Raw genomic sequence first — 27,725 nt, forward strand, 5'->3', positions numbered from 1 at the left:
GTATTGGGATTAGTTGCTCTTTGAATGTCTGATAGAATTCACTTGTGAATCCATCAGGCCCTGGCGATTTTTTCTTAGGGAGTTCTTTGATGGCTTGTTCAATTTCTTTTTCTGATATGGGATTATTTAGGTATTCTATTTCTTCTGCTGTTAATCTAGGCAGTTTATATTTTTGTAAATATTCTTCCATATCTCCTAAATTGTAATATTTATTGCCATATAATTGGGTAAAATAGTTTTTAATGATTGCCTTAATTTCCCCTTCATTAGAGGTCAGGAGTTCTTTTTTAACTTTGTGTTAGGTCATGGGCTCCTTTGACAACAAGCCTGTGGATCATTTCTTAACTATTTGTGTATGTATTTATTTATACTGTATTGATGTAGATATGTATACACACATAGAGATTTTGTTCATTGAAATGTTGATGATGAAATCTTGCTGTGTGGTTATTAAGAAGAACAATAGATAAAAATGAGAACACCTGAGTTTTAGGTCTGACTTGCTAACTACTACCTGGTTACCGAGCAAATCAAGTAACTTCTCTCAGGATCTTTCCTCATCTGCCAAATGTTGGGGTGTAACTAGGTCATCTCTGAAGCTAGATCACTTCATCCAACTGTACCCAGAACACGTTTTTAATATCTCACCAGGACACTAGTCCTGCCTCTTCCTTTCTCTCTAGCTCAGGCAGCTGAATTTACTCTTCTGAATGCTCTGATTTATCAAATTCATACTACCATTGCAAATGGAAAATGGCAGCTAGAAATGGCCATCTGTTGTCTGATGGCTGCACCCACAGTCTCTGGCTGCTTAGAACAAAGCTCCCTTCTGTGTCTACCACTTTCTTAGGTGTGTGATATCCTGTCAATGGAAGGTAACTTCTATAAGGACGGGGATGTTCTCATTTTGGAGTGACTTGGGTTCAAATCTGGCCTCAGACACTTCCTAGAGGTGTGACTCTGGGCAAGTCACTTAACCCAGTTTGCCTTAGTCCCTGCAGCTCTTCTGTCTTAAAATTGATACTCAGCAGGTAAGGGTTATTTTTTAAAAAATGGTTGTAAATTTGATCAATTTATCTAAAGTCCTTCTTAGCTCTGTCTCGTTCTAAGTTTTCTCATATGCCCAGACTCATCTCTGCTTGGGATAGATGACACAAAACAAAGCAAAACCTCGATATAAGATGATAATATACTTGGAATGCTTTAATTGTCCTTATATGACACACTAAGGCTTTCCTCTCTTTGGGAGTTCCAATCACTTCCTCCCACCCCTTTCCCATTAAAAAAAATACAATAAAGCCAAGAAATATCAGAAAAGGTCATAAAAGAAACGGGAGTCTCCAGGTTTCCTGGGCCCATCACTTCGTCATTCATGGGATAGCAAAAGCCTCTGGTCAGTCATCTCACAGGAGTGAAAGAGACACATTCAGCGGCCCAAATGGTTGGCTTCTGGCTGTGGGTTGTGTCCTGGGGACCGGGTCCCTGAAGGTTAGTCAGAGACAGCGGAGAAGGCATCAGGGAATTGTGACAAACCCCCTCTGCCTCAGAAGGTGCGGATGCTCACCAAGGCTCTTCTGGTGCTTGCAAACAATGCTAGGTAGTGGACATAATGACAATGTAAGAGGTGGCAGGTTTCTTCTTTAGAAACCTGGTCTGAGGATTTCCTTTCTTTGGGTGCTCTCTGGGACAGCTCTGCTCACTGAGGTCCCTGCTGGGCCCGTCTCTCCTCCAGCATTCTGCACACCCACATGGAGACCACTTCAGCATTCCCGTCATTGTACTGCATGATAAACGGGTGGCCCTAAAGATGAGAACAGAAGCAGATTTACTTTGAAAATAATAACAATCTCATGGAAGTTCCATCCTGAGGCCTCCAAGTGGCATGGAGGTGACCTTGTGATCTTGAAAGCTATGCAAGTGGTTGCCCAAGCTCTGGCCGGCCCACCCAAGGCTGAAAAGTCCATCATGGCATGCCCTGGGACAGATCACCTTAGGCCACCATTGCGAGGAAAGTGCTCTGCAAACCTTACATGTAGGGAAACAAATGGTTTTATAGTTAGAGAATCTGAGCTTTTTGTTGTCTGAGAATAAGAATAGTTTTCAGAGAGGCGCATCTGCAGGGAGCTGGAGGCCCGAAGATGGATTCTGCAACCACATCAAGCCATGAAACAGTCCTGCTAATAATTCACTGAGTTACAAACATGGAGGTGGAAAGAGGGGATGAATGAAGTCATCTCACAAAAATCTAAGGTGAGATTTAAGCTTAGACCTCCTTATTCCAAGTTCACTGTCTCTCTGAAGCCATCTTGATTCACGTATGGCCCCCTTCGTTTGGTCCTTGGTCAAGACCCTCTTGCCCTCAGGTGTATCTGTCCTGTTTCTGGTGCCAGACTATAAGCTCTGTGAAAGCAGAGACTGTGTCTAATACTTCTTTTGTTTCATCTTATTGTCATGCAAAATGCACTTCCATATTGGTCACTGCTGTAAGAGCAAACTTGGACATAACAAAACCCCCAAAGTAAAACCATAACTATGCTGATGTGAAAGACGACTCAACATTCTTTCTCTGGAAGTGGATGGCATTCCCCGGCATAAGTCTTTCAGGATTGTCCCACATCACTGCATCGCTCAGAGTAGCCAAATTTTCACAGACAATCGATGTCCAATATTTTATTGTGTACAGTGTTCTCCCAGGTCTGCTTATTTTGCTCTGTATCAGTTCCCACAAATCTTTCCAGCTTTTTCTGAAATCATCTTGCTTTTCATTTCTTATAGCATGATAGTATTCCATTACAAAAATGTACCACAGTTTGTTCATCCATTCTCCAATGGATGAACATCCCCTCAGTTTCCAATTCTTTGCCGCCACAAAAAGAGCTGCTATAAATATTTTTGTACAAGTGGGTTCTTTCTCCTCTAATACTCTTTTTCTTTTCTTTTTCTTTCTGCCTTTTACTTTTTATTTAAGTATTTTTCCATGGTTACATGATTCATGTACTTTCCCTTCCTTTCCCCTCTCCCTTCCCCAGACCTCTAATACTTTTTAAACCTCCACAGTGATTCCTATGCCCAATGATGGACATACAGCAGGATCTAATAAATATATTAAAATGTTTTTGAGATCTTGTTGTTATATCACCGTTATTTTCTAGTATACCTCCACTACCTCAGTGAGTCATCTCTAATAACAGAGAATAAAAAAGAAAGAGAAAAATCACATTTCAGCAAAACTAACTAACCAAGACACCAATGGAAGCGGTCAGCTTATGCAGAATCACCACAACCATATTGTCTCCGCTCCCCCCCCAACCCCAAAAGGAGGAAGAGAGCTTCATTTGGTGGTCTCTTCTCTGAGGTCAAAATGATTCAATACATAGTTAATGACTAGAACCCAAATCTTCTGACTTCTATTCCAACATTCTGCAGAGACCCAAAAGTCATCTGGCCATACAATTCATGTCAACTCCTTTAGCCCTCCCCTCTTCTACTAAAACCTTCCTAAAAATAAATCAGAATCTGATTAGCTCACTTTCTTTGGAAGGGTTCCTGGAACAAATGCAAACAGATTATGGGAAAGACCATATTGATGTATTTGTTTCCATTTCCAGAGAGTAGTTTCTAGAGCTTGTGAATGAAAATTTCTGTTGCTTTCTCCTGCTACTGTACAGCTCACTCTCAAGCTGTATAGTCTGATTTAAGAGTGATGGGCAAATTTCCAGGCTTAGTCTCCCATCTGTTTTTATCCGCTGTCTCTCTCTGTGTATAACCTATTTATATATGCACATAAAATAGACACACAGGCCCTGCTATCTTTAGCTATCTCCTCCTCCCACCCATACACAAAATGTACACTCTCAATCTCCAGCCCCCTCAGGATTTTCTGAGGAATCTTAAGGAAAACAGAGAGAACAGTCAGCATAGTCTCATTTAAAAATCAGAGGAAAGAGAAAACAGAAAAAGGGTTTTTCCTGCCCTACTCCCTTCAACCCCATGCCTCATATTTTCTCTTGAAGGACAGCTACTGTCATTGTTATTTGGGCTTAGGACACATTGCATTTTTCTCCGCCAAGGATCCTAGAGGTAAGAGGAAACTGGAGTGGGCAGGTAGAGAATGGAGAATGGATGCTGTTCCTGGGGCCAACTAAGAAAGATTGGTGAAGGGCAGAATGACTGGTTAGGTTTTCAATTTCCTTTCTCTCCTCTCCCCGATCAACTGTCTCTGTACTGCTCTCTTCAATCTTCCCTCCTTCCTCCTTGGTCTCCATTCTCAGTCTCCCCACCCTCTCCAACCTTCTTCCATTCCTGTCCTCCTTCCTCCTCTCCCTTGATCCCTTTTCCCTCAGCTTTCCCCTGCCCCTTCTTCTTTCCTTTCCCTCTTTTTTGGCCTCCTCCCTCAGGTCTGAAGTGCCATTTCCACCCCCAGCCCACATACACCCCTCCCTTTCTGGCAGAAGGATGAAATGAGGGAACCCTATGGGTCTGTTTAGCTGTCCTGATCTAGGTGGCAGCTTTGCCAGCGTCCCAAACAGCTCTTTCAATATACCTCAGCCTTGACCTGCAGGCCCCCAGGGGACAGTCAGACCAATTACAGCAGATTGCGAGGAGCTTCAGTGAGATGAAATCATCACACTCATTTTCAATTGTGCCTAAAATGGATCTGAACCCAGGGTTCCAGAGGTGAAAGGCTATGGCATCTTTCCAGCATGTCACCCAGCCATCCAAAACCCTAATGACTGGGGGTGGGGAATGGAGGGGGGGGGGAGATTTGCCTGATAAAGGAGAATAAGGCACCAGGCTGGAGGAAAAAGCAGGGCATAAGGAGTAGCCCAGCTAGTGATTAGTGAAAAGACAAGAGCGAATCACAGACATAGGCTAGAGACAACTTCAAGGCGCAGAATAGATTAAAAATGACAATCTGAGAAATCTACCTGTGACTTCAAGGTCAAATCCTGCCTGAGGTAAGGGAGGGTGGTGTGGGTGCTGGCTCAGAGGCTGAGAGAAGGTGGGGATGTGTTTGCCATGAACTGAGCTCTGCCCCCAGACACAGATTCAAGGAGAAGGATGCCTTTCAAAATTCATTCCTTCATTCAAGGACAGTAAGTGTTAAATGGACGATAGTCCCTATTAACAATACCTTGCATGTAGAGCTCATCTTCCCTCCCCTACATTTCTCTTGCCAACAGACCTCATTACCACTAGCCCGGACAATTAAGAGGAGCCTGCTAACGGGTCTTCCCATGTCCTCTCTCTTTGTCTTTCCTATTACTACTTAGGTAATTTTCTTATGCATAGCTCTGGCCATGTCATTTTTTTTAATACCCTTACCTTCTGTCTTACAATCAATACTACTGTTTAGGTTCCAAGGTAGAAGAGTGATAAAGGGCCAGACAACTGGGGTTAAGTGACTTGCCCAGGTTCACACAGCTAGAAAGTATCTCAAATCAGATTTGAAACTAAGACCTCTGGTCATGCTATTCTTTACTCTTAACCCCATCATTTGTCACTTAGTAGACAAACATTTATTAAGTACTCCCAATTTCCCATGCATTCAAACTCCTCTGCCTTGAAGTTTCATGCCCGGTGTTCAAAGTTCTTCATGATCGGCCTTCTCTCCTTTTCTAGCTTTATCTTATCATTTTACCCTGAGGTGGCTCCAAGTCAAGTTACTTACTATCTTCCCCATCAATGTGGCATGCCACTATGCTGATTCCTGTACGAGGAATGCCCTTCCTCCTCTTTACCTGTTTAAATCCTTTAATGTGGAATTCAAATAATATGTCATGAGTCCTGCACTAGATTCCTTGGTGGATGATTTCTTATACTCTTGGTCTATAAAGAACCCTTTGATCTGCAGCTATCCTATTTATTATGTAATGTTATACAGTAAACTTTATATCCAATCTCCCTTATTAAGACAAAAACTTCATGAAGGCAACAACTGTCTTATGTAAACTTTGTATCTCACTCATCACAAAGCACAGTTTGCCTCAGACACAGATTATTTTATACATGCTAGTGGAATTAATGAGAGAGTTTACAAGACTTACTCAAAGTTAGAGTCAAGTGACAGCCCTGGTATTTAGACTACCATGCTTATTCATTTTTAGCTGGACTTGCCACCTAATTTTGTAATTTCATTGATATTTTTTGCTTTCCCATCACTTTCATTTCTATATATCTCCCTATCCAGAAAACCATGCCTTGTAAAATGCAGTAAGCAAGGGGGAAAAAAGAACTTCAGCAAAACTAACCAGTATATCAAATGAGAGTGACAGTAACCCTACCTCTGCATTTTCTAATCTTTTTTTCAGAAACTCTGGATCATTATTATTATTTTTTGGATGATATAGCTTTTTACTGTACTATTAATTTTAAATCTACCAAATACTGAATGAAAGGAAAAAAAGAGAAAGGGATTGAAGGGGAGTAAAATGAGAAGGCAGAATTTCTGGCATATTTCCAGAATTCAACACTCTTCTGAGTTGAGAGAAGGGCTGCTAATTCAGGAACAGAAAGCCTTATCTTTAGTTTTTGGGGGAACACAGCTTTCCTTATAATAGTAGTAGTATCTAGAAGGCTTAAGAAAGATTCTGAATGATCCTTAAGAAGTCAGGGTAATTAAAAGGGGGAAAAGGGACAATTGGTTTAGGAGCTAATGCTGAACTGTAGTATGCAACAACAAAAAATTGTTTTTTACATTGATTTCAGAACATGTGAAAACTGGGTTAAAATGTAGAGTAAATGAATTCCAGAAAATAAAAAAGTTTAGTGAGATTCCCAATAGCAAAGTCTTTCCTTTTTGAACAAACTGGGACATAATTCTTAAGTGGTTTTCACTCAGTTTTGCTGCTGTTTTTCTTTCCACTTATGTTGTTGCAGTCATTCTGGATCCTGTTTTCCTGCTCCTGCTCTTCACTCATCAATTCACACAAATCTTCCAAGGCTTCTCTGAATTCTTTACCTTCTTTCTTGTTATGGTTTAGCAGTATTCTATTATGTTCACATGCCACAATCTGTTTAGCCATTCTCCAATTGATTAGAATATGCTTTGATTGTAAATTTTCACTGCTGCAAAAGTGCTATTCATTCACATAAAACACATTAATCAAGGTTTTGGCATGGCTGAGATTCTTCATGAACCTTAAGAAAAGGAAGAATCAAAGTAATATCTGGGGCATATTTAGCTCAACAATCCCATTTCCAAGGATGGGTTAGAAGGGCACACTTTCTAACCTTTAAAAAAGATCTAGAATATGTGCTTGTAAAGTGGAGGATCAAAATCAAAATGTCATTTACATTCATATACTTTACAATCAAGTATATACCTATTCCTGAACTGCCCTTACACTCACCCTTTTCTACACCAGTTCTGTTGCCTTACTTTCCTCCAGTTTTCTTCCAAGTCCTTCCTACTTCAATTTCTGCTTGCTGAAATCCTATCTTATATCTGAAGCCCTCTCTCCAATGTCATTTCTTCTTTAAAGCCTTCTCTGACCCCCAAAAAAGTTATTGCTTATAGCAGTTAGTATGGACCTGTTTTTCACTTTTATATAACCTGTGTTATACTATTTGCATAGTCTCATTCAACTGCAAACTTTGTATTTCAGCTTATTTATCTTTAGATCTTTCTATATGACTTGAGCTTCATAAACACAACATGGTATAGCAGAATCAGAAAGAAACCTGGATTTAAAGTCTGGACCTACCTGTTTTGAGAGTCTGGATAAGGGCCCCAGTTCTTTCCTATGTAAAACAAGGGAGTGAGCCTAAATCACCTCTAAGTACCTTTCTAGCTGTATGTACTGAGTATTAAAGATTGGCTCAATTTAAGGGAATTTCCATCCAGTCTCTTGGATATTTCCTCTTTCTCATTATTTTGACCACCTCTTCCAACTTGCCTAAATCTCCTACTGGGAGCAAGAAAATTCTCCCTGAAATATGAGGATAAGTTGTTGTTTTTCTTTAAGTTGCTAGGAAAGGAGTGACCTCTTGCCTTTTGAAATGAACAATGGGAAGCTGCTTTGCCTGAGCCAGTATGTCAAGCCTTCACTCTCTCCTCCCCCATGGAAAGCCTGGGGTAATAACGCTATCCAAAAATACTGGATGACTTTGGTTTCCATATGCTCCATCTCTGTAATCATCTGTTCAGGAACAATTGGACCAGAACTGCAGGAGAGGGAGGGCTGAGACGTCCCTCTACTTTGCTGAGAAGGAACAGCAGGGCCCCTCTTTGCCACCTGAGTCCAGGTACTTCCAGGCAAGGAGGAAAGGCACTCCTGTGCTGCCTCCCATTCTAGCCCTCCCCACCTCCACCCCCAGGCCCCCCAAGTTCTTCCTGGGTGCCTCCCTGTTGTTCCTTTAAGCCTGTTAGCCCTGGGTTCCTCTTAAGTCAACAATGTTTAAACTGTGGGTCTCAGGCAGCCTGGGGATTGATCCACTGGGGGCAAAAGCAAAATAAAAAATGTCAGTGGGCCTCAACTTTACTCAAGCAAGCCGTGTCTAAAGAGTGACAGGCAGGAAGGAAAGGAGGATATTTTGTTGTTGTTCAGTCGTGTCCGACTCTTCCTGGCCCCATTTGGGGTTTTCTTGGCAAAAATACTGAAGTGATTTGCCATTTCCTTCTCTACCTCATTTTGAAGATGGGGAAACTGAGGAAAATAGGCTTAAGTGACTTGCCCAGAGTCGTATAGATATTAGTAAATATCTGATGCTGGATTTCAACTCATGAACTTGTGTCTTCTTGATTCCAAGTCTTGTGCTCTATCCCTGTGCCACCTAGCTGTCCCTACAGAGGAAATTAATATTTATTAAGTGCCTACTCTGGGCCAGGCACTGGGCTGTTTTATGAATATCTCAGCTGATCCTTGCAATAACCTTGGGATGTGGGTGCTGTTATTATCCCATTTTACAGATAAGGAAATGGAGACAGGGAGAAGTTATGACACTTGCTAAGGGTCTAAGGCTGGACCTCTGAATTCAGTTCTTCCTGACTTTAAAGCTGGTTTTATTCAAGGCTTTACCCAGCTGCACTGGTACAAACTGGGTCACTTCTTAAATAGACTAGAAAGAGTTAATGAAATAAACTGTTGTACATCCTTAGGTAAAGTGAAGAATCCCTTTAGGATGTAAATCATCACCTCTGAACTGAGCAGCCAAGTATTTCTAGCCTGGTGCTGGATAGAAAGAGGATATGAAGCATAATAATTAGGAAGGTGGGGTCCAAAATCATGAAAGGCCCTTAGAGCTCATCTTCTCCAACCCTCTCCTTCGAGAGATGAGGAAACTGAGGCCCAGAGAGACTAAGTGGGGAGAGGGAAGAAAAGGGAATAATCATCTCTATAGCACTGATAACATGCCAGGAATTAAATGCTTTACAAACATTATCTCATTTGATCCTCATAATCCTTTGAAGTGCTTTTATCATCCCCATTTTACAGATGAAGAAACTGAAGCAAAGGTTAAGTGACTTGCCAAGAGTCACACAGCTAGGAAGTATCCAAGGCCAGATTTGAACCTAGGACCTCCCATCTCTAGGCCTGGCTCTCTATTCACTGAGCCACCTCACTGGCCCCATTTTTCTTTTTATTAATTGTATCCAGCACTCAGCATAGTGTTTGGCACATAGTAGGTGCTTAATAAATATTTGTTGGATTAGAAATATATATACATTTTAACTTCTTACCTTCTGCCTTAGTATCATCCCCATTTTACAGATGAAGTAACTGAGGCAAAGGTTAAGTGACTTGCCCAGGGGCACACAGTTAGGAAGTATCAGAACCTAGGTCCTCTTGACTCTAGGCCTGGCACTCTTTCTATTGTGCCAAGGATCTGCCCCCAAATAAGTCATGCATTGATATTGTGCTATTACAGACTCTCCAGTGGTTTCCAAGAGCCATCTAGGACAAGACGCACAGGTCTCCGGACGGTCTGGCTCCAATGTTTCTTCCCAGCCGTAGTTCCCAAGATTTCCCTTCACTGTCTCTGGCCTGCTGGCTGCTCTCAGAACTGGGTTTCCATCTCCTGCTCTGTTTGTTCCCATCGGCCATCCTCAGGCCTGGAATGTACTTCCTCCTCCTCTTGCCTTTTCTAGTCTGGACCTTTTTTCCTCAGAGCTCAGCTCCATCACCCATCACTTCTCTAACCTGTATTTAATCACTTGTATATTTTGATATACAAGACTGGAGCACTTTGAGAGCAAGGACTTCTTTTTTTTTTTTTTTTTTTTTTATGGAGGAGGCATGAGGATACAGTGAATAGTTCTGGACCTGGTGTAGGGAAGACCCAAGTTCAAATCTGCCCTCAGACATGAGCTGTGTGATCCTAGGTTGGTTTTCTTTCTTTAAGAATGGGGATAGAAGACAGTTGGATGGCTCAGTGGATTGAGAGCCAGGCCTAGAGATGGGAGGTCCTAGGTTCAAATCTGGCCTCAGACACTTCCCAGCTGTGTGAGCCTGGGCAATTAACCCCTATTGCTTAGCCCTTACCTCTCTTCTGTTTTGGGACCAAGTATGGATTCCCAGGGTTGTTGTGAGCATCAAATGAGATGTTTCTAAACAATGCTTAACATGGTGTCTGGTACAAGGCGGGCAATATATCATGCTTGCGAGTATTATTACTATTGCAAGTAATAGCTACTGAACCCAATAAAGTGGAGGCTGGAGAACAGGAGCAGACATAACAGGAAGGATGCTTGCTCTGGATGACATCCTTGTCCTTTCCCAGAGAAAATCCATAGTCGGGTAGGAAGAGCCACACTGGCACGTTCCATGGGAGCACACTATTTATTCAACTTCTTCCTCTTCAAACTTTTCACCCTTGAAGGCTTTCTTTGGTCTCTCTTTGCCACAGCATCCAACCAGAGGAGGATTTCTGTGGTTTTCAGCCCAATTAGCAAAACAGAAGCAACTGGAACCGGATGACCTGGTGAACTCTCCAAAAGAGACACAAGAATTCACAAACATCAGCTAGCTCAGAAAGAGTGCCAGATTTGGAGTCCATATCGCAGCTCTGCTGCTGCCCATGTGGCCTTGGGAGTCCTTAACCACTCTCTACTTCAGTTTCCTCATCTGTAAAATGGAGGCAGTTGGACTAGATGATCTCTAGTCTCCTTTGCAAAAAGAAAAAACAAAAGAAAACCCTATGAACCAATGACCTCATTAGCATCATCATCTTCGTCCTGTAGCTGTTGTTTAAGGTACTCCACCCTCTACACACACACACACACACACACACACACACACACACACACACACACACACACACTTTTTCCTTTCAAAGAGTGAAAATCACTGTCTTTTCAGTTCTTCTCAATACAACATAAGGAGGCAGAGTAAACAAAGATTACTTTGAATTGCTTAGCTAGAAAACCTGAGTCCCAAACAAAGATCTGAATAAAAGTGCTGGGCACCTGGTCCTATTATTGAGAAAAAAATTGTATAATTTCTGTTTTGAGGGCTAGCCCAGGGTTCTACATAAATCTGCACTCAATAAGTATTTGCTGAGTGGATGAATGGGTCAAGAAGGCACAAGAACCCAATTAAGGGAAATGAGAAAAAGAGAGGATTCACAAAAAGTCATTAAGCCACCTTGGACCATTCTGCAGGTACCTGATCCCCTGATGGCCCAGATTGACCCTAAGGGATGCCAGAATTCAAGGACACTGAGTCAGACGAGTCCTATTATGGCAAGAAACCAGATGGAGAGAAGCAAAAGTACCTGCATGTTCAACCTGTAAGGGACGTCGGCAAGGCCACTTCTGGAGCTATCCAGAGAGGGAAACGGGGTGAGATGCTCCCCTCGGTAGCACTTACTCCACCATGTTCTCAGACCCTATTCCGAGCCTGGATGAACGCTTTATCTCTTTGGCAAAGGAATCAGGATCTGTAAGAGCTAAAGTAACCCCAGCGAGCTCGGAGGAACAATGGGGACATTAATGTTGCTCTTAACCGTGAAGCCGGGATATTGATATCACACTTGTAAAAAGCAATTTTTAGCCCTTGTGAAAGGCACCGTCTGACTGCCCAGACACCGAGGTCTTTTATTCATCATACAGAGAGCACATTAATAGCCATGTATGCAAAGGAGCAGCCGAGCAAGTGGCAAGATGAAGCTGCTGAATAATCATGCTAACCTCATCAACAGGCAGTGGGAGCCCACTCTCATTTCCTTTATTCTCACAGGGCTAATTCCAACAATTAAACCGGTGAGGGTTGAAGTATTATGGTCCACAAACTTCTCAACAGAAGATGGAGGCATAATAAAGGGAAAAGGACATGATTGCAAAAGGTAAGATGGGTCCAAAAGTGGGACACGGCGGTGGGGAGGAGGAGAGAAAGAAAGTCACCTGGAGCCTGACACGGACCAGACTTGGAAATAAATAAATTACATGAGTGAGATGAAGGGAATTGATGGAAACTTAATAACTCGTGAAAAGGAAATCATCATTGGTCCAACCCAGTCCCTTCTTCACCTGGGCTTTAGTGTCCAGATGGTTTCTGTTGATTCCTACTTTACATACCTGTGTAGTCATGTCCCAATTCTTGCTCACTCATTTAACTGTGATGAAATCCATTACGGATGGATTGAACAGAGAAGACTATTACCAAGTCCTCAGTGGTGCTTAGGTTTTCTTGTCAGTCTAAGAGGTCAACTCACTTTCTCCATTTCTCTCCTTCCCCCCGGCTCCCCCAAGACATCTAGTGAAAAAGCCTTTCAAGGTTGGATCTTCTGTGGCCATTTTCAGTGAACGTCCCAGGCTCAGAGACAATTTGAATCCAGAAACTGAGAAAAAAGGGGATATTCTGTAGGAAATATCACTGTTCGTCTAGTCATCCAGTTGTCTAACTCTAGATTGACTTCTTTGTCATCCAGTTGCATAACTCCTGGATTGACATCTTCCTATCCTCAATTTCCCATAGTCTTACTAATCTCTCACCATAACACCTTTTTCATTCCTCCCTGACTCTTTGCCCACACACTCTCTCTATCCTATTTAAGTCCTCATCAGCCCTCATCTAGACCCATTGCAACAACCTTCTTCCTTTTAGTCTCTGTTTCCCTTGACCACCATTCTCCTCACAGTTGCCAAATGACAATTTCCAAGAGAGAAGATTGACTGTGACACTTGCCTACTGAGAAATCTTCAGTGGCATCCCATTACCTTTAGAAGAAAGCAAAAATAATTAAAAAAAAAACCTTTAGCCTGACACCAAGGTGCTCTGCAATGTTTCCCACCTATCTTTCCAGACTTATTCATATTGTATCTTTTCACAAATTCTGTATCCCAGGCACAATGGCCTTAGCTATTCCTGAACTCAACATGCCACCTGTTGTCTCTATAACTTGGCAAAGTGCTGTCCCTCGTGGCTGGGATGCACTCACTTCTCTTTCCCCTAGGGTTCAATTTCTACCTTCCTTCAATGGGCAGCTGATCCACTCAGATATAACTGCTTTCCCCCTTTTTCATTATTTTGGATTTAGTTGTCTGTGTAGACAGCACAGCAGACATGGGGCTGGGCTTGATGTCAGGATAAGCATGGATTTAAATCCAACCTCTAACATTACTAGATCTGTGACCTTGGGCAAGTCACTTAACGTCCTTGAGCCTTAAGTCTCCTCACCTGTAAAATAGGGAAAATATTATTTGCATTACCTACTTCACAGGGTTGTTTTAGGATGAAAAGAAATAATGCATATAAAGTACTTTGTAAACTTTAACATAAACATAAGTCATGGTATTACATGTACTTGGAATGCAAGCTCTTTGGGAGCAGGTATTTTTTTCGTCTTCATATCCATTATGCCCATCAATGTCTAGTTCCATATTCATAAAAGGTGTCTAATAAATATTTGCTGACTATATTATATGACTTGCCATCTCAGGGAGGGGAAAGGGGGAGAATTTGAATCAAAAAATGTTAGAAAACAAATGTTAAAAATTGTTTTTAAGGGGCACAGCTCAGTGGATTGAGAGCCAGGACCAGAGATGAGAGGTTCTGGGTTCAAATCAGAGTTTAGACACATCCTAGTTGTGTGACCTTGGGCAAGTCACTTAATCCCAACTGCGTACCCCTTTCTGCTCTGCTGCCTTGGAAAGGACACTTACTATTGATCCTAAGACAGAATGGTAAGAGTTTTTAAAAATTGTCTCTATATGTAAATGGGAGGAAAAAAAATTGTTGAATTGCAGTCCCTTTGGAGACAATGACACTGTCCAAGGGAGAGTACTATATTCTATATTCTGTCATCTATGAAGAGGTGATCTCTCGTTATTTTTCTTTTTCCTATCTTGAGAAAAGGAAGTTAAAATCCCTGGTTTATACATGTGTGTACACTGTATGTAGAGATGACTGTGCCTGCATGGTGGTTTACAAAAGTTACCATACCTTTGCTTGGAACCTATTCCCTGATCCTCTGTGCAGAATTCTTTTTTTTTAATTGTATTTTATTTTTTATTGGACAAAAACTGATATTCTCCTCCCCTTCCAGAAAACAAAAAGATAAGCAAAATCTTCCTAACAAATCTGCATATTTGGGCAAAACAAATTTCTTCACTTCTAATTCTTACTCATTCTTCAGTTCAAATCTCATATGAAGTCTTCTGTGGCCACTCCAACTCTCAGTCCTAAAGGCTTCTGAGACCAGCCCTTGTACACGGCACATAATAGTGCTTACAAATATATTTGTTGAATGCTCTCATCCATTTGTTGGACACCTACAATGCCTTGAGAAATTATTGTTTTCTGTGCATGTATCTTGTCTTCTAAGTTATGTTATAATCCTCTGGAGGAGGGAGCTACCATCTTGTTTTCTTTCTGTCTAATACAGAGTGGATCCTCAAATGAAAATTTATTCATTTATTGGGCTGCAGTAGCCAAGAAACTTCTGGCTCCATTTGGTGTGGATTGAGGCTTTTTGAGTTGCTGAGCCACCCTGGCAAGAGGAATGAGAGCTCTTCTGTGGATCCTTGTGAGCCATGACCTTTCCTCTGGGATTTTAGGTAGCATTTTTTTTAATGTCTCTGATGTACAGCAGTATACAAATTAACCAGAACAAAGCAAAATCATTAAATTTCTTGATTCACAGAATAAATCTTATAACTTTAAAGGCCTTTCAATATGTAACATGTCCTCCTTTTACTGCACTCACTTGTTTTACCCAGTTTGGTATCAAGTTCACAAGAGGGAGTGACTAGTGCTGGCACAAAATGAAACCATATTAAAATCATGACTTGTCCTAAGTAATTAGCACAGGCAGCCAAGTGGCACAGTAGATAAAAGTGATGGGCGTGGAGTCAGGAAGATGAGTTCAAATCTTGCCTCAGACAACTATGAGGCCCTGGGCAAGTCACTTAATCTGCTTGCCTCAGTTTCCTCTTATGGCAAATCACTCCAGTATCTTTGCCAGCAAAACCACAAATGGGGTCATGAAAAGTCAGACATGACTAAAAAAACTGAACAAAACTAAATAGTTATTTAGGAATTTGTTACTTGAACATATTTGGGCTAAAGACTTTGGTCCAGAAACTTTCTATAGTTTTACCCATTAAAATGAATGGGCAGCTAGGTAGCACAGTGAATGGAATGCCAGGTCTGGAGTTGGGAGGTGCTGGGTTCAAATCTGACCTCAGCCACTTCCCAGCTATGTGGCCCTAGGCATGGCCAAGCCCTTGCCATTCTTCTGTCCTAGAACTGATACTAAGACAAAAGGCAGGTGTTTAAAAAGAAAAACAGAATGAATGGAAGTAGTGTTTTGTTATATGAATATTCTCCTTTTGAGCTACTTTTGAGGAATGGGTTTTCTTTATATAGAGATGGATGCACTTTTAATGTAGTATTATATAATTTATTTGTATTTCTTCCACTTTGCCTCCCAAACACACATTACCTTCCATGAGGGCAGCAACCATGCCTTATCTAAATTCTCTTTCTTTCTGAGGGAGAAGTGCACGGTAGGACTTCATAAATATTTAGTGAATGAATGGCTGAAACAGGTTCCATTCACTGGTCCTTTATCAATCAACAAAATTTTATAAAGTTCCTACTCTGTGCCAGGCATTGTGCTAAGCACTAGGGATACAAAGTCCAAAGGGAAAATACTGTATTCACAGACTGGGATAGCTTGGAATCATAGAATTGGAAGGGGGCTCAGAAACCTTTTTGCCCCATTTTTCCATGAGAACCTGAGGCCTAGAGAAGGGATGGAATTTGCCTAAGGGTATATGGGTACTTAACGGTAGAGATGAGACTAGAACACATCTGAAGCTCACTGAACCATGCACTACTTTACCAGTATAAGGATACAGGGTTTCAGCTTCACCTGTAAAGACTGCAAAGCTAGCAAGGTAAGTTTCTGAAACAGACTTGGGATCAGTTTCCCCTTTTGGGCAGGGTGTGCTTGGATCTGAAAAACGTTGTGAGGGAGATAATAGATGACAAGACAGAGTTGTGAACTGGGGGCTGAAGAGGGTCTAAGGGTGGCATGCCATTCCTGAATAAGTAAAATGAAACAAATATTATTAAAACTCTCCCACAATAGAAAATTAGGATTCAGGCCCTATTGGTGGAGTCGTGATCTGATCCATCCATTCTGGTATTTTTTTTTTATTTTTTAGAAAAAAGTTTTTTCCATGGTCACATGATTCATGTTCTCATAGCAGCAGCGCATTTCCACTGGGGATCCATCTATTCTGGAGAGCAATTTGGGACCATGCTCCAAGGGCTGTAAGACTGTGAAAACCCTTTGACCCAGCAATACCACTACAAGGTCTGTATCTTAAAGGGGAAAAGGACTTATCTGCATAAAAATATTTATAGCAGCTCTTTATGTGGCAGCAAAGTGTTGTCCAAACAAGTTGTGGTAATGATTGTAACAGAATCCTATTGTGCTATAAGAAACGATGAGCAAGAAGATTTCAGAAAGATCTGGAAAAACTTATGTGAACTGATGCAAAGGGATGTGAGCAGAACCAGAAGGGAACTTTGCAGTTATCAGCATTATTTTTTTGATGAAAGACTATGAACAATCTAGTTTTTCTCAACAATACGTGATCCAAGACAATCCCAGAGCCTCGTGATGAAAAAGGCCACCTGCCTTCAGAGAAAGAACTGAAGGAATCTGAATGCAGACAAAGCATACCGTCACTTTATTTCTCCTTTATTTATTTATGGTTTTGGTTGGAGATGTCTTCCACAAAATGACATATATATGGAAGTGTTTTATGTGACTGCATATGTAAAATCTATACCACAGTGCTTACCATCTCAAGGAGAAGGATGGGGAGGAGGAAGGAAAGGAATGAAAAGGAGAGGGAGAATTTGGAACTCAAAATTTTTAAAAATATGAATGTTAAAAAAATTTCACATGTAATTGGGGGAAAATAAAATATTATTGCTAAAAAGGGGAAAAAGTTCCCTCTGAAAATAAAATACTTGGATGCAACAGAACACTAAGAACTTTAGGGAAGAAAAAAAGGCCACTGATTGCAAAAAATAAGGTGAGTACACAAGCCCTATCTCAAAAAGAACTCTTATGTTGGTCTAATAATTGGGTGTAATTTGATGTTGGCTGCTCTTTTAAGCCAGTCAGACTAACCAAGGCAATTCCCAAGGGCACAGAGATTTCAAATGTAATGTTATATATTCCAAGAACTTGCTTCCTGAGCCTCAGATTTCCCATGCTTTTTTCCCCCTCTCCCCAACAGAGTGGCACCCTTCAAGCCCTTCATTTTATTTTAAGGCCTTCGAAATGGTTTGCAGCTGTGACATGCCATTTCAATCAACCTTCCTGAGTTTATTCTTCACAATTGCTACAGAAATAGATGTTTCCCCCCAAATATTCAATTATTAGCAGTAAATTGCTTACCTCTAGCCATTCTAGACTGTACACAGCAAACTAAACAGGTCAAGGAGCTCTCAACCTTTCATCTGAGCAGATCTATGTGTTCCCACATACAATAATTGGTCAGAAAATGGCCCATTGAGAGAAGAGAATGTTTCCAGAGGACCCCATGATTCATTCTAGAGCTCCTGATTACAGCGTGTGGCCACAGTATCAGCATTATCCAGTGCTGGGAGGGAGAAAAGCGATAACTACAAAGGCTACATTAAGGTGGATAAACACACAAGTGGCTGGCAGTGTGGGAGGTTTGTGCATTTGGGAGTTAAGCTCATCTGGATGGCAGAAACTCCTCTGACCATCAGTGGGCCCACCTTTGAAGAAGGTTCTACCTCTCCAATCTCTCTCTTCCCTTCTGTTTCCTTTTCCCTCTTTCTCTCAAAAGATCCCCGCCCCCCCAGAGTTCTAATATACTGTCTCTTAGAGATTTTGTCAGAATATTTTAAGCCACCATCTCTCACTTATTTATATTTTCTGCTGAATCCAATTGTAAATGCCTTGATTCTTGGAAGAAACTGGCAACACACAAGGAGCAAGAAAGGAGGCAGCGAGGTGTTGGTCAGCCCACGGGCCCCTGAAAAGTAGTCAGTCTCTCATCTTTGGCAGACATTCTGCAGACTATGCTGGCCACAGCCCAGCACCTCACATTTCCCAAAGTGCTTCATTCACTAATTTGTGTGGCTAAAGAAAGTAACTCAGGGGGGCAGCTGGGTAGGTCAGTAGATTGAGAGCCAGCCCTAGATTCGGAAGGTCCTAGGTTCAAATCTGGCCTCAGACACTTCCCAGCTGTGTGACCCTGGGCAAGTCACTTGACCCCCATTGCCTACCCTTACCACTCTTCTGCTTTGGAGCCAATTATTGACTCCAAGACAGAAAGTAAGAGTTTAAAAAAAAAAAGTAACTCAGTAAGCAAAGGAGGCTATTTTATAAGATCTTATATTAGCAGCACATAAATAGTCACAAATGTTTTTCAAGATATGAGCAAAACAACCCCCTTCCCTCCTGATAGTAACCTCCTCAAAAAGTAAAATTTATTTTAATTTAAAAAAAGAACAAACCTTACCTTCTGCCTTAGAATCAATACTAAATATCATCTCTAAGCGAGAAGAGCAGTAAGGACCATGCATTTGCGGTTAAGTGACTTGCACAGGGTCACACCACTAGATAGTGTCTGAGGCCACATTTGAACCCAAGTCTTCCCCTGGCACTCTATCCGCTGAGTCCCTTAAGAGGGAGAAAATCTTAGGAGATTGATGAAATAAAAAGGACCCCAAAATAAGAAGAATCTATCACAGGGTTGAGGATCTTCTGAAGGCTTCCAACTTTACCAGGTAGAAAAGCGGTAATAAAACAACAAAATCACACATAGTTTGGGTGAATACTTTTCTTTTTGACTTGTTTTTTCATCATGGTCTATTTGGCTCAAAGTAAAACAGGAAGATGTTCTAGAAGTGATCCCAGCCAACTTACATAAATGAAAGATTTTTTTTTTTTTAGGGAGTGGGGAGAAAGCGTAAGGGCAGAGAGAGCCAGGAAAAAAAGAGTGTGAGCTAGGATGATAAAGGCCAGAGTCATTGGACCTAAAACAGAAGTCCCTCATAGAAAGCCACCAGAGATTCTAGAACTTCTTCACTATTACTGAGCCCTCTTTTCTATTTATACCTGCCTTATTTTTCACACACACACAGACTAGGGTCATTTTGTATTCTGGCAACAATAAAAATCATCAACCACGGAACCTCCTTTTAGCCTTGAGCAATATTTTCTAAAACAAAACACAAACAACCTGCAGGACTTAAGTATTCTGTTATTGATTCACTGTGGTTTGCAAGGTAATGTTGAAGAAAATTAAATGTATGGAAGCTTGAAATGTGTTTTCTGTGGCAGTGAATGGTGTGACCTGCGTGAACTGAGGTAGGGTCGCTGGTCATGTCCATAAAAACTAGCTAAGGAAGGAGATTTAAATTGTTCTTGTACTAACGCCCTAGTTTACTTTCATTGAAGGATCCTAAAGTTAGTAACATCATCATTTTGTTATTAAGAAGCTTTTTGTTGTTGTTCAGTCATTTTTTTAGTCATGTCTAATTCTTCGTGACCCCATTGGGAGTTTTCTTAGCAAACATACTGGAGTGGTTTCCTATTTTCTTCTACAGCTCACTTTACAGATGAGGAAACTGAGGCAAACAGGGTTAAGTGACTTGCCCAGGGTCACACAACTAAAAAGCATCTGAGGCCAGATTTGAACTTGGGAAGAGCCTTCCTAACTCCAGGCCTATCTTCTGTGCCAACTAACAGCTCTTTAGAAATTTAGAATTATCCAATAATATGTTGCCTTATAGAAATGCCCAAACTCCAGCTATATGTGCAGAATTTTCAATTTAATTCATCCCAGCCCATTCATGGCAGCAATCCTATGGTTTAAAAAGTTATGTCTGCTGACTGCAAGCTTTGGTGGGTTCTACCCAAACTAAAAGGTCTTGCCTAAAGCTCTGGTGATAAATTACAAGCCTGTTTTCTAAGAATCAGTTCAATTAAATTTATTGCCAGGTTGGCTACAGGTTGATGCATTTTTGGTCCCAGAAACTCTTTTTTTTTTAAACCTTACTTTTTTGTCTTAGAATCGATATTAAATATCAGTTCCAAGGCAGAAGAGCATTAAGGGCTAGGCAACTGGGTTCTGAGACTTGCTCAGGATCGCACAGCTAGGCAGTGTCTGAGGCCACATTTGAACCCAGGACTTGTTGACTCCAGGCCTGGCGCTCTAACCGCTGTGCTCTCCAGGAGCCTCTCCAGAAACTCTTAAAGACCTCAAATCCTCAGAGCTGGAAGGAACCCAAGAAGCCATCTAACTCTACAAAAATTCACTCTAAAATATATACAAGAAGTGTTGGAAGACCTCAAGGGAAGGAGACCAGCTACTTGCTGAAAAGAAGTCTGTTTTAGGCAGAGGAGTCCCCACACCAACAAAATCAAAGATCTTCAAAAAAATTCAACTGACATTTTTGAACAACTACTCTGTGCCCACCCCTAAATCTAATACCCAAATACCCTTTTCAGTCCATGCTGATATTTGGTTTCTCAAATGTACATCTAACTGAAACATTGCAATGCCATTTGTGGTTCAGGATGGGAAGTGACTAATTTCCCTAAAATTGAAATCTGCATAAAATTTTATTAAACAGCATATTACTTATTTAGTGGAACATGACTATGAGTCAAAATACAGTCGTCCTTCACTCTCTGAAACATAGCTGAGAATCTGAAAGGAGGCAAAAAGTCAAAATAGATGTCACAAAATCAGTGCACTTCTGAAGTTCATTTACTTTACTTATAAAGGAGATCCTCCTAGCTTATTTATTCTTTTTTTTTTTTAACTCTTACTTTCTGACTTAGAATCAATATTAAATATTGGTTCCAGGGGGGCAGCTGGATAGCTCAGTGGATTAAGAATCAGGCCTAGAGACGGAAGGTCCTAGGTTCAAATCCAGCCTCAGACACTTCCCAGCTGTGTGACCCTGGGCAAGTCACTTGACCCCCATTGCCCACCCTTACCATTCTTCCACCTAAGAGCCAATACACAGAAGTTAAGGGTTTAAAAAACAAACAAACAAATAAATAAATATTGGTTCCAAGGCAGAAGAGTGGTAAGGACTAGGCAAATGGGGTTAATGATTTGCTCAGGGTCATACGGCTAGGAAGGGTCTATGGTGTAAGAATGAAAAATGATAAAGGCTTGTATAAATATATATTAGTATTTTAATTAAAGCCATGTTGATAGATAAAATCATTAGACCACGCGCTTGTAAGCATTCAAAACTGCCGCCTCCATACTGCCTCCTAGCCAAGCCCTACTCGCCAAAGAAAAGAGCCTACTCCCTCCTAACCCACGAGATTTAAGCGCTCCCCTGCGTCAAGACGTCGGAAACGGAAACCAGTTGGACCATGTTGGATCAAGGGAAATGTAGTTTTGATACATTTCCCTTGTCCATAGAAATATATACATTTTTAGATGGTTTTTTCCAATTCCTTTTTACAATGGTCTAATTTGAATCCAAGACCCTGCTCTCTCTATACCTGGCTTTCTATCCACTAAGTCACTTGGCTTTCTTCTAGTTATTCTTTATACTCAGTTTCAGTATGACTTGTTATATCTGGTTTTCTAGGCCACTACAAATTAGGAGGAACACATTAGAAAAGTAAGGCATGAAAAATTGTTAGACGTAGGAATAGACAGTAGAATGAAAGTTGACAGCTTAACCATGAGAGAGGAGACAAGAAAACCCTAAAAAATAGATGCCAAAACTTTAAAAAGCACTACATTTGGGGGGTCTCTTGGGGGGGGCAAGGCATCTGATATTTTATACTAAATACATACAAAAATAGATTGCAACACAGTACAATAATTGGGGTTTGAAACAATAATCTTAAATTATCAGGAAAAGTTAAATTTTGCTCGGTGTAGGCTATTGAAAAAGAAGTATATGTTCATTAAAGACTCCTATAAAAATGTTTAATATATTTTTAAAATTGGCAATTTAAGGATTAAGCTTCATTTATCTGGAAAATTCACTTATGCAGAAAGCTTCATTCCCTGATGATGCTGGATAGATGAGGTGCTACTCTAATGAGTTTTAAAATGTCAATAGTAAATTCAATAAGCTCTCAGTCCCGCCATCAATACTTTGAGCCAGATTCCTTTCACACTGGGGTCACCACCCAGTATTGTGCAATGTCACAGAGGCAGACAAAGCCATCAGACCCCTTGAATTCATTGAAGACATATGGGGCCATTTGGGCCCCAAGTTTACCCTGGCTTTCTCTCCAAGAGAGTTTGATTATTTCTAAGATTTATGGCAAAAAAGAGAGGGAAAAGGAATTACTTCACCAAGCAGATTTATCACCTCATCTTGTTTTTTAATAACATTAGGGATGCCATCCTATGACATAATGCTGGAATGACTGCCGGGCAACTTTGAAACTCAGTGGGAAGTTTTATATTTTTGGGCATGGAACATTTTGACTTGCAAAGGTCAGGTAGGGAAGGACCAGGGAAATGAGCCGGAGAGATGGTCAGAGAGTGAGTGTCAGCCAGTCTAATTTTCTGTGTCAACTCTGAAAATTAGATAAACAATGACAAACCAGGCTTTTTAAATGAACTTGTCACTTCTGGTTTTCTTGATAAAGGGTAACATTTTTCAAGTCCCAGTGGCCCAAAAGACAGATTAACCCTTGAGAGGGTAAAGCCCATCAGAAGGTTACATAAATATTTAAGGCACCCCATTTGAAAATAAGAGACTTAGTTCAAACCTATAACCCTTAAAAAAGAAAGTTAATTGCCCTTGAAATTTAAATAATTTTCTCCTGACAATTAAGTGGACTCTGCCCAGAGCCAAGGGGCCTGGCATTCTGCTAGACTGTTGCAATGTCTCTCCCCAAATCCTGCTACCCCAAATCTTTCTCATTTTTTCCTGCCTCGACCTCTTACTTTATTCTGCAAAAGTGAGCTGAACCCTAGCCTGTGCAATCTTAGCCAAGCCTGGATTCTCAGGGTGTTTGTTTCTTGCCTCACCATCATATGAGAGCAAAGAATCCTTTTCTTATCTCTGCCTGGCTCTGTTGTTATGAGGAAGCAACGCATCTAGGGATTTACCAGAGTCTTATTTAGGGAGTATAGACACTCATTTTGCTGTTGCTGTTGTGGGCCTACATTTCAGCCTTGACAGGTGCCCCTCGACTCCCATTAACAACATTCCTGATGCGTGCCTGGCAAACGGGCATCAGTGCTGTCAATGGCTGTCCCTCATCACCTTTGTTTGTCAACTCAACTTGAGCCAAGTTAGCAGACGTTTATTAAATTCCTACCCTGTGCAAGGCACTGGCAATACAAGACAAACATTAAGTATCTGCCCTCTGGGAACTTACATTTGTCTGGAGGAAGACAATATGCTCACAATTAAATAAATATCTTGTGTGTGTGTGTGTGTGTGTGTGTGTGTGTAAAGGGAGAGAGAGAGAGAGAGAGAGAGAGAGAGAGAGAGAGAGAGAGAGAGAGAGAGAATGTGCATGAACAACTGGGAGAACTGTGAAGGGATGAGGAAGAGGGAGAGAATTCCAGGCGTTGGGATAGCCTGAGAGAGAAAGCAGAAAGCTAGAAGAAGTCACATATCCATGGAAGACTGAGCTAGCCAGCTTGTCTGATTGTCACAGAGAACATGATATGAGACGAGCAATGTAAGTAGGAGCTGTGCTGTAGGAATTATCAGCCACACCTGGACTCCATTGAAACAAAATTAGAATGAAGAAAAAGGATAGACTCTATGATAATTAAGTCCTAATTAAGCCAGGCACCATGACGTGTTGGGGAAGCAAAGAAAGGGAACACTAGTCCCTGCCCTCAAAGAGCCTACATTCTATCAGGAGAGTCAACATGTAAATAAATGGGTTCATTTAAGATACACAGAGAAGAGAAGGAAGGGTCATCTCAGAGGGGATGACTCTAGCTGCTGAGGAGATCAGGAAAGTTCTCTTAAAGAAGGCAGCATTTGAGCTAAATCTTGAAGGAAATTAGGGATTCTAAGCTAGGTGGTAGAGAGGATAGAGTACTTTTTGGAGTCAGGAAGTCTCATCTTTGAGTTCAACTCTGACCTCAGATATTTCCTAGCTGTGGGACTCTGAGCAAGCCACTTAACCCTGTTTGCCTCAGTTTTCTCATCTGTCTAACGAGCTGGAGAAAGAAATGGCAAATCACTCCATCATCTCTGTCTAGAATGACCAAGATGAGACCCCAAATGGGGTCATAAAGAGCTAGGCACGAAGGAGAATGACTAAACCACAAAATGAGGCCAAGGAGGAGAAGTGTTCTAGGAATGGGGGGCAGTCAGTATAAATGCAGAGGGATGGGAGATGGAAGTGTCCTGTATAAGGAGGTAGAAATATAAGGGACAGGATGAAGGCCCTCTCTAATTCTCAGGAGATGTAAGACTTATGGGTTCTTTTATAGATATGAGGGCCTCAAGAATTAGAGCAAAGGGAACTGGTTTAAATAAAAGGATGTTGCTTTAAGGCAGTGGTTCCCCAAATTTTTTGGCCTACCACCCCCTTTCCAGAAAAAAATATTACTTAGCGCCCCCTGGAAATTATGAAATTATTTATTGAACTCAGAATAGAATGTAATACAAAAAAAGTGTGGCCATCACTGCTCCCCTGGATCGCTGCAGCACCCATCAGGGGGCGGTGGCGCCCACTTTGGGAATCACTGCTTTAAGGAAAGGTGAACATCAAGAAAAAAGTAGAAGGGCAAATTTTGGAGACTGGCCATTCTTACCATAAATACAAAAGCTCTGCTTGAATATATCATCAGATAAGAACAAGTACCCATTGGGATATAGAGACTTATGAAATACAATGGATAGAATGTCCATTCATGAAAGGAGGAAGCAATCAACTCTTTCTGCTGGTTTTTGCTAGTTTTATAAGAATAAATTATAATTCTTGGTTTAAAAAATTTTGAAATGAAGTAGTTTGCATTTAATTTCAGAGGTAATAGGGAGGCACTGATGATTTTTGAGCAGTGACACAGTCAGATTTGTATTTGGCAAATCAATATGGCAGCCACGTGGAGAATGTATTGAACAGAGCAAAAGAAATGGATGCAGGGAGACCAATTAGAAAGGTATTTCAATAGTGCAGAGAGATATTGTCGAAAGGATATCCTACAGTGACCCAAGACACCAATGTGCTTATTTGGAGATAAAGGGGATTGCTACTAGGTTAATGGCTATTTAATGCCCAGGACAGCTTTTCTCACATATTCAAAAACTGCCTAGGCTCTCCACTATATCTTCTTTTTTTTTAATTAATTGCATGATTCACAATTATGCCAGTGAGAGCAATAATTCAAAAATATAATCTTAACCAAACAAGGAAAATATGTATTATAAGGGATGACACTGTGAAGTAAGTAGGAGACATATGACTTTGGTGCCTCTTCTCCTCTTCTGTCTAGTGCCTTCATGTTGTCCAAAGTACCTCACTTAGGTCTAACATTCCCCTCAGCACCCCATGCTCCACAGTTGCCTCTGATCTTACCTCTTAATCAAGAAGAAAATAATCTGATTAATAGACACCAAAGGCACGGCAGCTAAGTGGCACAGTGGATAGAACACTGGGCTTGGAATCAGGAAGACTCATCTTCACGAGTTCAAATCTGACCTCAGATACTTATTGTGTGACCCTGGACAAGTCGTTTAGCGCTGTTTGCCTCAGTTTCCTCATCTGTAAGATGAGCTAGAAAAGGACACGGCAAACCATCCCAGTATCTTTGCCAAAAGAAAGTCCAAATGGGGTTGTGAAGAGTTCAACAACAATAATACATCGAAAGTAGGCAGGATCTACTTTATATGCCTTTTTAATTTTTATCTTTTTTTTTTGTCCTCATTATGTAGGCAGCCGCCTAACCTGCCTAAGTGTAGGTCTGGCCCTGTACATTCCGAGTTTTTTTCTGTGTCACATAGAGGTGGCTTCGAATGCAACGTGCTCTGTGGACAAAGACATAGCGAGGGGAGGTAGGGAAGTTGGAACTGGCTGGCTTAGAATTAAGAACCCTCCCCGCCATTCCTGAGGGACCCTTCTCAGCTATCAAACTGCTTTTCCCTTAGGTTTACGCCAGAGAGGCTCAGTTTACATCCTTTTAGAAACGGGAATGAGGAAAGCCTCACCTGGAATCAGGATTCAGTGTAACTAAAAATACAAAATAGAAAAAAAAAAGGAATCCCAACTGTTGCACTCACACACAGACTATTGACAAGATAGCAGTGCCCTCAGACAGCATTTCAAATACAGTTTATTAGTGTGTGATATGAAAAGGGTATTTTTATTGCATGATATAATGCAATGGGACCTTGGGCGCTCTGTGGAAAGACCTCACACTCAGAAGTGTAATGAACCCATAGTCCCAAAAACATTATACTGTACATTAACCTATCATTAATGGCACATTAGGGCTAGGGGCATTGCACGCTTGCTGGGCAGGGCTCCATCAGGACAGTATTGAGAAAACCACACAGTCTTCCCAGGCTTAAAACAAATAGAGAAAATAAATATTCCTGATGTCTACAGGCAGCTTTAAAGGAAGTTCAATCCCTGCTTTGCGTTGCAATTTCTGAGTCTGTCCTCTGAAGAGAGGAAGGGGGGAAAAGCAAGAAAACAAAGAGAAGGGAAAAGAAGTCATGGCGCCCACTGTCGAGTGTGTCTATGCTGGCTTTTCAATACTTTCACATCATGGACAGAAAGCACGTCGGAGAGGGCCGAGGCCTCAGAGGGAATCGCTGCTCTGCCTTGTATTTTTATAGAATCTCGGCTTCTTTGGCCTAGAGGGGACCTTCCATATCATCAGTTCATTGTACAGAGAAGGAACATGAGACCCATAGAGGTGAGGTGCGGCATAGGAGCCGGAGGCCCAGAGGGAGACAACAGGGGTTTGAATCCCAGCTTTCCTGGGTGACCTTGGGCAAGTCATTTGAATTCTCTGCATTTGGTCTTTATTTAGAAACTGAGGAGGACGGGTTAGTTGAAGGAATCTTCCAGCACTAAATTCTGAGACTGTGATACTAGGTGACACACATATATAACATATCGCTTAATATAGTATATACATAAGATAATGTACATATAATCCAGATGGAGTTGCTTGTCAGCTCCAGGAGGCAGGAGGGAGGGAGACAATTTGTATCATATAACTTTGGAAAACTTATGTGGAAATGTGTTATGACATGGAATTGGTAAAAAATAAAGAAACTAAATGGTTTATATCAAGCCCCCCAGCCAGGGAG

At 41.2% G+C, this 27,725-nt stretch overlaps 1 protein-coding gene across 3 annotated transcripts in view; it reads right to left on the minus strand.

Annotated features, from left to right (window-relative positions):
* Positions 1–1,177: 1,177 nt before the first annotated feature.
* The window catches only part of MAP2K5 (mitogen-activated protein kinase kinase 5), a 334,021-nt gene continuing 307,473 nt past the window's right edge, over positions 1,178–27,725 (minus strand). For all 3 annotated transcript variants that reach the window (XM_044665328.1, XM_044665329.1, XM_044665327.1), the window contains one exon: positions 1,178–1,801. In XM_044665328.1, coding sequence (XP_044521263.1) covers positions 1,697–1,801 — 105 coding nt within the window. In that variant the 3' untranslated portion in view covers positions 1,178–1,696. The remainder of the gene's footprint in view (positions 1,802–27,725) is intronic.

Source organism: Gracilinanus agilis, chromosome 2 (genome assembly GCF_016433145.1).
Source record: "Gracilinanus agilis isolate LMUSP501 chromosome 2, AgileGrace, whole genome shotgun sequence".
NCBI lineage: Eukaryota > Metazoa > Chordata > Mammalia > Didelphimorphia > Didelphidae > Gracilinanus > Gracilinanus agilis.